The 14,414-nt window shown below is 41.0% G+C and overlaps 1 protein-coding gene across 4 annotated transcripts in view; it reads right to left on the bottom strand.

Moving 5' to 3' along the window:
* Positions 1 to 14,414, bottom strand: part of bmal2 (basic helix-loop-helix ARNT like 2) — a 48,573-nt gene that overhangs the window by 12,621 nt on the left and 21,538 nt on the right. For all 4 annotated transcript variants that reach the window (XM_088923824.1, XM_088923826.1, XM_088923825.1 and 1 more), the window contains 8 exons: positions 11,268 to 11,412; positions 6,346 to 6,384; positions 4,851 to 4,892; positions 3,583 to 3,740; positions 3,243 to 3,322; positions 1,786 to 1,878; positions 1,291 to 1,408; positions 582 to 731 (listed from right to left, as the gene is read on the bottom strand). In XM_088923824.1, coding sequence (XP_088779950.1) covers positions 582 to 731; positions 1,291 to 1,408; positions 1,786 to 1,878; positions 3,243 to 3,322; positions 3,583 to 3,740; positions 4,851 to 4,892; positions 6,346 to 6,384; positions 11,268 to 11,412 — 825 coding nt within the window. The remainder of the gene's footprint in view (positions 1 to 581; positions 732 to 1,290; positions 1,409 to 1,785; positions 1,879 to 3,242; positions 3,323 to 3,582; positions 3,741 to 4,850; positions 4,893 to 6,345; positions 6,385 to 11,267; positions 11,413 to 14,414) is intronic.

Below are 14,414 nucleotides of genomic sequence, written 5' to 3'. Positions count from 1 at the left end.
GCAAAGAATAAAATCTTGCCAATTTAAATTTATATAATAAGGGAGATTAATCTGCGAGGATTACTGGAGGAGATGTCAGGGAGGTTAAAGGTTAATGAGGGTTTAGAGGGATTTAAGACATACAAGACAGACAGCTGTAAATATCGAGATACATTTTATCCATTAGACCATGACGGCTGTGACCTTAAACGGACATGTCTAGGGTTTAGAAAACTAACAGGTTTATGGGACTTAAGCATTCACTTCAGTTTACAGAAATGACAGCTAATTGTCTACTATGAATGTCTGCATTTGTTTGCAATGTTCAGTAAATATCTGTATTCATCCAACAGAATAAGTGGTCAAAAATGTTTTTATTGTAATGTTATTTTCAAAAGGCACCTTTTTGATTATAGTTTGTAGCTGAAAAAAAACCCATCATAAGCCAGCACTTAAATCTATAACATGTAATCAAGGACACCATGTAAAGCCTAAAAATTGCTCTATGACAAGCACCAGCAACAGTCCTCAACTCTAACAGATGCTGCTTCAGGTGAAGTGTTTTAAGAGGAAAGAAGCGCGACTTCCAGATTCATCCTGACCTTTCTTCTTGGAAGTACTCGGCTTGAAGTCTTTGTCTTCTGTCTTCACGACCACCCTGTTATACTTCATTCGGCAGAAGAAGGACCGGCGAGCTCCCGAGCACAGGCGAGCTGCACCTACTGGAATGTCCGTCTGTACCTGTAACCCAGCTGGAGACGAGAGCACCATTAGTCCCAGCCCAGCCCGTATCTCACTGAGAAACCTGGAACGAGTTCTAGCCTTCTTCTGAACTAGTGCAGCCTACATGAGGGCAGCACTGTGGGGCAGTGGTTAGCATTTGCTGCCTCGCAACACTGGAGCCCAGGGTTCAACTCAGGACCTGGCACGCTACTGTGTTTAGAGTCCGCATGTTCTACCCACTTTTGAGTGGGTTTCCCTCGGGGTGCTCTGGCTTCCTCCCACAGTCCAAAGACATACTGGCTGGTCAAATGTTGTCAGGGAAGACTGGCCCTGGTTAGAGGACGTCTCCGGGCCTCTGTCCTGAGATGGACTGGTGTCCTGCCCAGGGTGTACCCTGCTTTGTGCCCATTGCTTGCTGGGATGGTCTCCAGCCTCCCAGCCATGGAAGAAGTGGTTAGACAATTACCTATTAAAACCCTGTTCATCTTTTATGTCTTCAAATTCTGATTTTAACCCGATGGAGAATTACGCTATGCACAATAAATTCTGGAAAATTTTGGGAAATCAGTTTTCCGATTTTAATCTTACTTTTGGCATCGATTAGCCTTTCCCGAGGGAAAACCTCGGAAGCAGAAAGCTGCTCCTTGACCTTGGCAATATCCTTTGGGTGCACATAGTCAAAAAGACTTTGTCCGATCAATTCAGCCTAAAAAAAGGAATAAGTACAAATTTAATATTAAACAAATTAAAGGAAAGAAAAACATCTCTCACCAAGAAGATTCTACCTAACTGTATACTAAATGAAGAAAGGGTTTAAAAAATAAATGTCTTTATCCCTAATTTTATTTATTTTTTTAAATGAACCCTTAAACAACTAAATTGCTTCAACCTTCTACCACTTTTTGTCCATCTATACCATTTGATTACTGTAACTGCTGCAAAGAACCCAAAAATAATGCATGGATCAAATGTATACATATTACATGAAGTGCACTTTAATATATTACTTTAAGAACAAAGAATCTTCATTCTGTTTATAACTGTACAATCCCAGCACCACCAGCAACAGCTGATTGTACTCACCCGACTGTAGTTCAGCATCTTGGAAACCGACTCCGACACAAAAAGAATTTTTCCCCGATCGCACCCCACAACAAACAGGAAGCCGTCCGCAGCCTGTACAATGGGCAGTCAGAGGAGTTAACACCGCGCCACCTTCAGGAGCTCCGACGCACTGATGAAACAGCCTTTCTTCTTCTCTGTTTCAACCCAGCTCAGACTAGTTAGACTCACTCCACCCAGGCTACAGTCAAGTCCCATCTCTAAGGTCTTTGTGTAATCCCTGGCTGTGCCTAGCTCAGAGAGGACCTCGGCATTCAACACCTAGCTGGCTCAGGCTTGCCCAATTGGTACTCACTGCTCAGAAGAGACATGCCATTCATTGGGTAGATTCATCAGAGGTGCAGTGGTGCAGCCTAAACAGCTGAGAGCCTTAACTTTGTCAAAGAGGGCTTCTGTCCAAGTACTTAAGGGTAATCTTAACGTGAACAAGGAAAATTGTTAATACAACTGAACAGGCATTTCCACCGTCCAGAGAATCTTGGTTATAGTGTAAGACTCCAAGTGCACTTCTCAAAAACAACTGCAACATACAAAGTGATTAAAGAAATCAGCAATGCAAAAGTGTCCTAATTAATTTTGTTGAAATATATATTCAGCCAGTCTGCCTATGATATCATGACCTGCTATACCTGCAGTGATAAAAACATTTCTAAATTCTGTGATAATGCTACAGTTTGTGTGTTTAAGTGTTAAACATTAGACACTTATTTCCATTCTCAAACAATAACTTATTCCATTAAGTCACTGTGCTGTTCAAACATCTGCCTGGGTAAAGTGATCATGAAACCTTGAAAAAAACTGGATTTCAATTTTTTTTAAAAGGAGTATAAATAAAAAAACAAAATATTTAAAAGGAATCTGGAACATTGAAACTGATCTATGTTATCATTCATTCAGCATTAGCAGCATTCTTTGATAATGCCACAGGGTTGTTTTTACCTTAACAGAGCCCATCTGTAGTAATAGACTTAAGAACAATAGGAAGTAGAACGCTTCTCTTAAATGCCATCTCAAAAACTGTATAAATATGTCTATAGTGTGTAAAATACAGCGCAATCCATTATCAACAGCTGTTTTACAGTACCTCAGATAACAGATTACATTTGTATATAGAATCTCTTCTTTTGGATTCAGCAGTGGAGAATTAAACCACCTGCATCACATTCATAAAACACTATTGATGGATAATGTACTACATTCTTGATTTTCTTTATTAATAGTATCATTGATTTTATTTACTCGTTATTGTATTCTCTCCAAGCCAGAGCAAAAGACTGTCTGTTTTAAGTTTGTCTTTTGATCACATGAGCACTCAACGCTCTTGGCCCTAAACAGAAGTCATAATAAACCTGTTCATGATCACTGCTTTCCCATGCAGATAACAACAGGCAGAATAAGGGTAAAGTAGAGTCAGTTACCCTGAGTACTAGATGTTTGAGCTCATCATCAGGCAGGAATGAAGGCTTGTAACTGGCTTCAGCAAAAGAGCTGGTGGCACCTGGTCAGCAATGAGAAAAGTCAGGGAAACCGGAAAACGAAATCCAGCATGACTACAGCTCAGGCCTGCCTCCAGTTAATGTAGAAGAGACTCCAGATGCACATAATATGCTACCTAAAAGCATAGCAGCCTTTCTTAAAATGCCACTTTCCTGCAAGCTGTCATCATATTTTGAGGCACTTCTATACCGGTGTAAACACCACATCGCCACACAGCTGACAACGCATTATGGGTAAGGGGAGGTTGTCTGCAATGCTTACCTTTCAGTGATTTCAAGTGCTGCACAGCCATCCTCAGCACAGTGAGCTTGTCTAGCTTGCGAGACACGGGGTTACAGGGCGGGATCATGGCGGATAGCTCGTCGATAAGGTTGTTCATTTTGTCCCTCCTCCTCTTCTCGATTTGGCTGTGTGGCTCTCTAGAGGGGATATCAAACGACTGCAGTTAGAAACTACATTAAGATGACCTAAGATGTGCCGCATCCCTCTTTGTCACACTGCGGGAAAACCAGGTTCTCCTGCCCAATACAGTGATTTCAGACCACCTAACTTTAAGTCATTTTCTTGATATGCACAATCCAGTTTATAGACGTTTTCTGCCGAACCTCTTAAGCATGGAATTATTAAACCCGATGACATTGCCTAGAGAGAAGCATGTGTCTCCATCTCCTCTTTTGTTTCATGCAAGTAAACCTTAAGCGGATCATTTTAATTCGCTGTAATTAAAACATGTGTGGAACGTCAGAACCAGGGAACAGCAGTTCCTTGTTGCCAATATTCATTATGTTCTCCTATACAGCGAAACTGAAAACCAGAGTGCTGAGCTAATATGCCACTGGTATCAAAAAATGTTTAATCAGCAAAGTACTTGTGCTCGTCCTACTGACGGTTATTATACCAATACAAATTAGCTCAGAGGCCGAGCCTGTGACAGAAGGTAACGACACCCCAATTAGTGCTGAAATCCCCCAGAGCAGGAGACCTGGTCTTTTGGAGAAGCACAACTCTCTGCTTTGCAGGAGGCTCTGAAGGTGGAGTGCCTGCAGAGACAGAGCTGCACTGGTCACAGCAGGACTTTAAAGCTGTGTGTGACACCACTGGTTTCAAAGGGATTTAAAGGGAATTTGATTTGATGGGATTGACATCTACAAACAAAATTCATTAGACTTTTAATCAAAAAGAAGACCAGTAAAATGGACAACCACTATACAAATATTCATAAGCATAACTGAATATCTAACAGATCAACCTCTATATGAAATTACATCTCCAAATTTCATGGCACTGAAATTTACCATGGTACATGGTAAAATGTAGTACTAATGATGAATGTACTTTATAAATCTTAAGACTTAAACTTCAGTATTCTATTAAATGTTTTTGCCCAAGCAACTATTTTACTGAGATCTTAAGTTTTTGTCTTTCTGTCTTTCACTGTGGAAATAGTTATTTAAGATTTTTTTTACGAAACTGGACGACAGATTCTCAAGTACACAACTCCAAAAATTCAAAAATAGGAAAGTTCATACCTAAAACACTTCACTTTTACTTGCTGGTCATCTCCCTCAGCTCTGCAAAAGGTAAAAAAAGGATTAGTCCACCCATATATACCCACTGTCAGAAAACCACTTATTCCTGAAAATGCAGAGCTGAGCCCCAGCATTGTGCCTCCCAGAGAATTAATCCGGTGAACAAAATCTACATATAAACTTTCCTGTCATGACCTAAGGTACATTGAATAATTCATTCTCTGTTTTACTCAATTCAGGGTCATGGGGGAGCCGGAGCCTACACCAGCAAGCAATGGGCACAAGGCAAGGTACACCCTGGACAGCATGCCAGTCCAGCACAGGGCAGACACGCACACGCACACGCGCACGCGCACGCGCACCAAGGCCAATTGGCATATCTTTGGACTGTGAGAGGAAACCAAAGGACAAGGAGAAAAGTAACAGCACCCCAGGCACTGAACCCAGGGCCACAGCACTGCAAGGCAGCAATGCTGATCACTGCGTTTCCCTACACTGAATAACCCATTTGATGATCAAGTACATACTGTATAAAAAGATTACTGAAGTAGTTGCATACTGAAAAGGCAACATCTGATCCACTTTAAATAGAGCAGACATTTGCCTTAAACACTACACGAAAACGTAAGCAAGAAAACGTAAGCAGCTCCCATAAGCAAAATTAACTTTTTTTTTTATACAGCGCCTTTAAAGGTAGCTTCTCAAAGCGCTTTACAGAAATAAAACAGCAACAAAAACAATTTAGAAAGATCAACACAGTGAGAATATACAGTGGAGACAGTAGATGGTGGTACTAAATACAGCAGGAGCAGAGGGGTAAAGAATGGAACCAGTTCAGTAAAGGCTCTTCTAAAGAAGAAGGTTTGAGTCTGGATTTGAAGGAGTTTAGAGAAGGTGACTCTCTGATATCCTTGGGCAGAGATTTCCAGAGCTTGGGGGCATAACAGGAAAAGGCCCTGTCACCCAGAGAGTGTAGACGGGCTTGGGGGGACAGTTAGGAGACCAGAATTAGAAGAGCGAAGTTTGCAAGGTGGGGAGTAGGGCGATAATAGTTCAGACAGATACTGAGGTAGCAAGCTATGCAGAGCCCTATAAGTGAGCATGAGGATTTTGAAGTCGACATAAAACTTGACAGGAAGTCAGTGCAAGGACTCCAGGATAGGAGTAATGTGATCACTTGCACTAGACCTGGTCAGGATTCTAGCTACTGAATTTTGGACATACTGGAGTTTGTTCAATGTAGATTTAGAAACCCCAGAAAGTAGTTCATTACAGTAGTCAATTCGAGAAAAAATAATTGTGTTGATCAGCTTTTCAGCCACAGTTAGTGATAACATAGGGCGTAATCTAGCGATATGTCTAAGGTGAAAGAAAGATGTTTTTTAACAATATGCTGCACATGTGGGTTGAATGTTAAGCCTGAATCAAATATCACCCCGAGGTTTTTCAATTTAGACTACTACTACTACTACTACTACTAATTTAGAAAATGTACCTGTCTTGTTCATCCTCCATATCGACATCAACAGGATCCCTAGAAGACAAAAAACACCAAACCAAGAGATGAATTGTAGTCTGCTGGATATGTATACGTGTTTAATATACAATGGATATGCAATGGATAACGTGCATTGAGTAGGTCTGACTCCTGTCTGGCTCGTCTTTCTTGGGGCGGTGCGGTGGCTCTGTGGCTAAGGTTTTGCACCTGTGGCTAAAAAGTTGCCGGTTCGTATCCCGCAGCAGATCGTATCCAGCAGCATCCTACAGCAGAGGCCCTTAACCCCAACTGCTCCAGGGGCACTGTATAAATGGCTGACCCTGCGCTTTGACCCCCAGCTTCTCTGCCTGTCTGTGTGTCTCGTGGAGAGCAAGCTGGGGTATGTGAAAAGAAATTCCTAATACAAGAAATTGTATATGGCCAATAAAGTGATCTTATCTTTATATCCACCTGGAATCATTAATCTACAACACTGTTGAGTTTCTTGGATTCATCTACCCTAAAACACATACTCCCTCCAGTAAATTTAGAAGTGGGCACTGTCTTACATGTTCATGCAGCTGCCCTGTGTCCTGAGTCACTACACAAGGCAAAAGACACAAATGATCAAATGAATGGAACTAATCATTAACCCAGGCTTCTCCATTAAATCATTAAGTCAGCCACCTTAGAACATTTAATTTAACAGTGGCCCCTTCGTTCTGCACAAGGTCATTATGACAGCCTTCAAATGGATAGGTCAGGCAGGCATAGGAAATAGTCCTCAAAAGAGGTTTAAAAATGGTAGAAATGAGACAGAAGACAGTGAGGAGATTTGATGGAACCGAGAGAGAGAGATACTGTACGTCCTTCAGCAGACTAAGAAACCAGAATCTATCCAGGTAGGCTGTATACTTACAATGCACTTCAGAAAGGGACTTGCTGTCTTATATAGTTAGAAATATGGATTTTCTAATTGTACAACCCACATACTAAACAACTTTCATTGGTTAGAGATGCAGTGTTTTAGAATAAGGAAATAGGTTCCCATTCATTTAGCACCTTTTTAAGAGACAGCTTTAGTCACAGGCAGGATTTTTATTTCATTAGATGCTGGTTCCCTGTCTTTTTAAGCTGTTTTGTAACTCAATTACTAAATGTTTGGTTTGTATATAGTCAATCACCATGTGCATGACATATTGTACATACAGTATTTGTTAATCCCATTTAAACTTGGCACCTGGTTAATACTCCAATATCAAGCTGCGCCAGAGATTAAGATAGATTTGCCTTGTAACAGTGTTCCCCGACTACAGGGGGTGATATTATCATTAATATTTAGAAATTACTGGTGTCAAGACCTGATTCTGATGTGTTAACTCGCTATTTAAACATTTTAACACTATTATATTTTTAAGCCATTGTTATTTTAAGGTGAAGGTGATGAATGGTTTGTGTATTACAGTAATTCTATTATTAGAGCTATAAATTCTTAACAGCTTTATATATCAGGTCTTCACTGTCAAGACGTACTCAAAAGCATCCACAAGCCCATTTCTAACTTAACATTTGACTAAAGCAAAGACAGACACACAGCTGTCTCCCCGAAACAGAAGCAGTCTCAACCACAACAATCTTACTTTACAGGTCATTTCCTATCATTCCCCTTTGCATGTTCCAAACAGATCACCTGACTGGCATATTGCACACTGTCACATTTCTGCACTGCACACCAGTTCTCTAAACAACATACTAAAATGAGTAACAGTGCTGTTGCCGCCCTTCAATATGAATACATCTATCAAATTTCCAAAGGAACAGCAAGACTGATATTGAAGAAGAGAGTTTTATTCATGTGCAATCTTTAACAACTCCACCACTCCTGCAAAAATATCTATAAGAACAGAGGCTGGTTGGCCTGGTTGGCCTATTTGGCCTGTTAGTAGTTAGGTGATCTCAGGATCTCATCCAGTCACTCCTTGAAAGAAGCCAGGATTTCGGCTTTAACAACATGACTGGTTAGACCGTTCTACACTCCCACAACAGTTTCCACTGTTTTCTGTATCAATGTTGTTTCTAGAGTCCACTGAGCTGATTGTGTTGAGGTTTTTGTATTTAACACTTTAAAACTTTTAGGTGCTCTCGTAGTCTTCCTGTTTCAAGACTAAAGAGATTCAGTTCCCCCAGCCTATCAGCGTAGGAATGCCCTGGAATGTACTTGGTTGATCTTCCCTGGCATGATTCCTCAGCAGCAATATCGGTTTTGTATCTCGGTGTCTAAAAATTGTACACATAGATTAATACAGTAAATGAGTTGCTACTAGTGCACTGGACTACATGGCATCACTTGATTTTAACTGTATACTTTGAACTTTATAGCTTTTTTTACCCCACATATTAGAAGACAGCAGTTCTAATAATGAGAACTAGTTAAGTTCTAATCATTGCTCCCATAAGCTTATTTGTAGTTGAAGCAAGGCTTCAGAGTGTAGAACATCGTTTCACAACCGGTGCTCTGTGACACTTCAGGAAAGACACGAATTGTTGATCCTTTGTGAAACAACACATTTGTTTCATTTTGTGGTGGATCCAAAGTGTTGTGCTTCTCCTTCCGTTTGTAGATGTGTGACGGGCTACACACCAGGGCTGTACTGGCGGCAATGGGGAGTGGTGCGAATTTAAATTTGACGGATATAAAAAAGAAAAACAGGGGACATCTGAGAGCTGCTCAGCAAGCACTCCGAATTTCACCATCATCACGTCCTCCCAGGATAAGGACGTGCACTATGCACTTTGAGACAGACTCATATTAAACAGTGAAATCATTTTTGTTTACAATATTAATAATGTGCTCATGCCGGTGACGTGTATATGTGGGAGGAGGAGAGGACAGTGTGCTGTGCAATGGGAAAGTCTGAGAAACACTGGTCTGGAAGCACTGGGTTCAGTTCTGTCACCCTTATTTTAGCTATTTCCCCAGTCAGGACATACTACCTCATGTACAATTTGTAAGAAACAATTAAACTCATTTTAAGGGCTTCCAATACCTGTGACACTTTGTCTTTCCTCAGCCTGATGCATTTTGCCAATTTCTTCCTCAGCACACACCTGAGTGAAAATATTAATTCCATACGTTGTCCATTTTGTGTTCATAGGCATTTTGGTCTTGAGGAACCACTGTGTTTTCCAATATGGAGACGCAATAACAAGAAATACTGATTAACGCCTACAATCCCATTTCCGTAAACATGATCCTCTAGTTGAGGTTTAATCATTGCTTACATAAACTCACATACAACAGAAATCAGACTTAAGCTTACCCATTGACTGGAAAAGTGCTAATGGAGTGCCTGTCCATGAAAAGGGCAAAAAAACTGAACCAAGTATGTCTCGAGCGACTGCTGGAAGAGTTTTTTCCATGATCTAGCATATCTTCATTCTCTTGTTTCAGAATTGGTAGAATACCATCAGGCCCTGCAGGTTAGCATTAATTTTAGTGCTTATAGCATCTGTAACAATTCTGCTTCTTCCAGACTATATGAAATAGTGTTAACACTCTTTTCCTTCTGCCTGAGCCATGATAGTGACTTCTTCCTTAGCAAATATCTGAGTGAAATAGCCTTTGAAAACACCTGCCATTTTGCTTTCATAGTCTGGTAGTACGATTTCATAGAGCTGTGGTTCTCAGTTCTTCTCCTGAGGAACCACTGTCTTCTGGTTTTCCTTCCTGTCTGGTAATTATTCAAAGGTACTTATTAATGCCAGTAATTAATCCAGTGCTGCACACTGGTGGTGGTGGAGGGGATCCCCATTACCTGTAAAGCACTTTGAGTGGAGTGTCCAGAAAAAGCACTATATAAGCTATATAACTGTAAGCAATTATTAATAATTAATCTTCTTGTGCAGACTTTGTTTCAGCACTTTCAGGCCTTGGTTTCATGAATACCCTGGCTAAAGCACATTACACCTGTACCTCCTTTCACGAATGTTCTTTTTATGAAAATTCAATACTACAAAGCATGTGAATTGTCACCTACATTTCGAATAACGAACAAGGAAGTGATACAAAGAAAAAATTCTAAATCTCTTCCAAGTGTAAAGTGCAGAGGAACTTGTTTCATATCGAGTGTGTGCATCACATTCCCCTGACTAGTCTGGGCACAGAGCCTATGAGGTGGCAGGAAAGACGTGTGATACAGTTCACTACATCTTGCTTTGTGCGTTACTATCGTGTGCGCTCTTACTGCTCATGTAAAAAAACCTGTGGTTTAGAATTTATTATGGACCCTTAAAGTGTTAAGAAAATAAAAACTGTAAGTGTGTTTAATTGGACAAAACGTAAATGAAGTAGTTACTATATAGTACTGTACGTAGGTATGATTACTGATGTCTAACTAGGAAAATAGTGTTTTTTTACTACTAAGTTTGAATGTTAGTTATTATTGGTTCTCTTGTCCTTTTTTGGTGAAAATAGGGTTGACATTTTTAGGGTCTGGAGAGGATCGTAATTTTTCCCCATTAAAAATAAAGGTTTTTCTTTTTATGAATTTTCATTATATGTAAGGGTTTCTGGGAATGAACCATGTTTGCCAAAAGACGTACAGGTGTTTTTCCGACAAGATCAGAACAGCACAGATCTTTCCTCAGTCTCTCCTCATCCTGCTGAGTATTTGCTTCCTTATTTCTAAATAAACGAAGCTCTTGACGGTTTGTGTAGAACGAGCAGCCAGTGGGAGTGACGATGTAGCAGACTCCCACAGTGGGCGTGTCCTTTTGACCTCTGCTTCAGCCCAAGTGGCTGCATTAAAGAAACACCAGTCGGTCACTTGACCTGCGATGAAGAAGTTAGTTGGAACAAAATTCAGAAGACACATCGGCCTCCCCCCATTCCCCACCATCATGTCCCTCGTCGGCTCGCACGCGGCCGGGAGATCACTCACAGGTTGTCAGTGCTTCCTTTCCGCTTCCGGGGGAGGTCCATGCTGGATACAGGGGAGCCGGAGGACATGCCAGCGGCTGGAGCTGGGGGCATCAAGCTGGACAGGGGCACAGAGAGACCTTGGCTTTCTTCGGCCAACATATCCTCTGAAAGAGAGGAGGAACCCAGAGACACGCCAGTCATCCTCAGAGCCGCAGCATGCTCCATCCCGGTCAGGTTTCTGAGAGACGCGTCGTGTCCCTCAACACAACTCATTTATTGAGCATACATCATGTTTAATAATTTAAATATATTATTGTCAAAATGCAAAAAAAATCAGGCACATTTAATTTGTCATTTTTCCACATGCTTTGATGCATCTAAGGCAAATTGACAAATGGCACACACTTTAATATTGTATTAGTAATATAATACAGCATTAGCACAAGTTTGGCACGTTGCCTTATTTTTTTATTCTACAAGTAAGGATTTGTGGTGACTCTTTTTTAGGTTAATGAGAGATAGATCTCTAATTCTGGCTGTCCAGGCAGCATGTAAGCTGGTACAGGAGGTCGCTGGCACTTGTCCCCTGTGCAGGACAGTGGGATTAAAAGACACGCTAGAATGTTAATTGACCTCCTAAATAGACAGCACACATCTCTATGGTAAAACTACAGAAACTCTCTTAATTCTAGGTAGGTTACAAACATGTGCCTACCAACACAATGTACAGAAATATGCTTAATCACTGTAGAAGAATTATTGCAGATTCTTCTAGTATTCAGGCAGAAAATGTAGGGAAGAATAAATAAATGAATGGTATGTGGAAAATGTGTGCAAAATGTGTGGAACTTAAATGAGGATAACATCTCTTCATGTTTTTCAATGTACTAGTAAGAATCATTTAGGATCATTTAAATAACTTTGATCACTATATCACAAAAAGCTCAAGAAACATCAAAGAAGATCATCCCTGGTTTCTGGAAACTGTCGCATACAGACCTAAAGACTAAAAAGCATAAGGACTAAACCACTTCAGTTAATGAACATGGAGATTGGATATGATCTGTAAAAAATGTATAACAAACCCTCAATTATACTGTGGCTCAACTGGCAAATGACCGCAGACTGTACAGTAAAACAAGGAGAGGAGCTCAAGTGTGAAAATAAAATGGAATCATTCATCTTTACACAAAGAGTTGTTGGAGTTTGGAACAGGCTTCCCAGCCAGGTGGTCGAGGTCCAAAATCTGGGCTCCTTCAAAAAGCGACTGGCCTGAATTTTAGATTCACCAGGCTACTCAACTACGGAACAAGCAAGAATGGCCTTCTCTCTGCCCCGATGGGGCCCTTCATCCTGTGCTGGTGTGGGTCTCCTCTGCGTGCTCCAGTGTCCTCCCACAGGCCAAAGACAGGCTGGCAGGTAAACTGGATTCTGGGAAAACTGGCCCTGGTGTGTGCATGCGTGTCTGTGTCTGTCTGTCCTGTGACGTCCACTCAGTCCATTGCTCTTGCTGGGATAGACTCTGGCTTCCCCGCCACTCAGAAAACAGATGGATGGATATACCAGCAGACTTGCTCAGTCAAAACACAGCTCTCTAGAAATAAGTGGTGGACGGGCACAGGATGGTGTGAGACTCAGTCTGCCGCCTTGCTTGGTCTTTGAGAGTTGCCACCTGCACTTGCAAGGCTGCTTCACTTCAATTACTCCTGTTTATTAAGGCAGCATCATGAAAATAAGTCAATATAGATCAAGCACAATAGATTATTGCATTTATGCACACTGAAGTCCAGACACTTTGAAGCCTGTACTTGTCCAAGAAAATAGAAACATCATGCAATGCAATTGCCTCAGTAATCTCTTAACAATATTGAAGTATATTTAAAATTTTAGTCTCATAAGTGAAGTCCTACTAATAATGTAGAGGTAGGAATCAGTGAACGGCATAATTACTACTGTGGCCATGAGAAAACTCACTGATGGCTGCATTTGAGAAAAACTGCTCCAGATTACCCTCTCCTCCCGCTGCCTCCTTTACTGTATTTATTGAACTCAGTACTAGAGCACTAGTCTTATGAGGATAAATTAAAACCTACCAATACTATTAAATGGCAATTTAAACATTAAATTGGTTTCAAATTATAAGCAAATCTGCTAAAATTCAAAGTAAATCATGCTTCTCACACTCCAACTCCCCAGGGCACATAATGTAAGTGACCATTGTTTCGTAGCATGTGGTAAAAGTGTCAGAAAAATTCTTCCACTTGTGATTCGACTTAAAAAAAAACTAAGAACCGTAATGAGCAGGCTTTGACAGGACCCGACTTCCATGAGCTGGAACAGAATTTTTCTCATCCCAACTGCTGAAGGGCCTTGAATGATTCTTTCAGCAAAATTGTCGAAAAAAGCAAGGATCAGTTATGTGGTTTAGAGTTAATCCCAACAGCCCTCAGTTTATTCCCACGCTGTCTAATTTAATTTAAAGCACAATAACAGAGCCTGGCACAATGTGAAGGCCTCTGAGAAACCCACAATTTGGTCTCCCTTCAGACAAATTACAAAAAATTCCCACAAGCCATCAGAAGCTCCAGAATGGGCTATTACACCATTACATCAATTCTCACACTTCTTTTTCCTGAATTAAGCTACATTTATGGAGAATAAATAATTACTCTTATTTTTAAACTTCTTACAAATTAGAACATAAGAGCCACATAACTGCTCCACAAAGGGTTCCTCTCACCTGTGGTCTATTTCTCTATAGTCCCATAACCAGTAATGGTCTGAATGGGAACAAACACCACCAGGTATAAACCCCCACTCCTTTCTCCCAGTACCAGCTCACAGTAACCCATCAACACTACCGTCCACAGGGATGTGGGAGGAAACTTGGGTGCCCAGGGAGAAACCCACATGAGAACATGCAGACTCCACATAGAAGAGCACCACAGGCCCAGTTCCAGCCCAAGACCTTCGAGCTGTGAGGCATAAGGGCTATTCACCAGACCACAGTGCTGCCCAAGCACACTGCGGTGATAGATAAAAATGAACGGTCATATTATTCAGTCATCATTTCGGTAGTGCCAGCTGAGGGTATGGCTTGTCAATTAACAATAATGGTGACTCAGCTGAGTTCAATGCAGTTAAAATCCAGAATACCTAAAGTTTT

This window comes from Atractosteus spatula, chromosome 8, assembly GCF_055471065.1.
Source record: "Atractosteus spatula isolate fAtrSpa1 chromosome 8, fAtrSpa1.hap1, whole genome shotgun sequence".
In the NCBI taxonomy this organism is placed as follows: Eukaryota; Metazoa; Chordata; class Actinopteri; order Semionotiformes; family Lepisosteidae; genus Atractosteus; species Atractosteus spatula.
The sequence above is the reverse complement of the archived record's forward strand: the minus strand, read 5'-3'. Positions and strand labels throughout refer to the sequence as shown.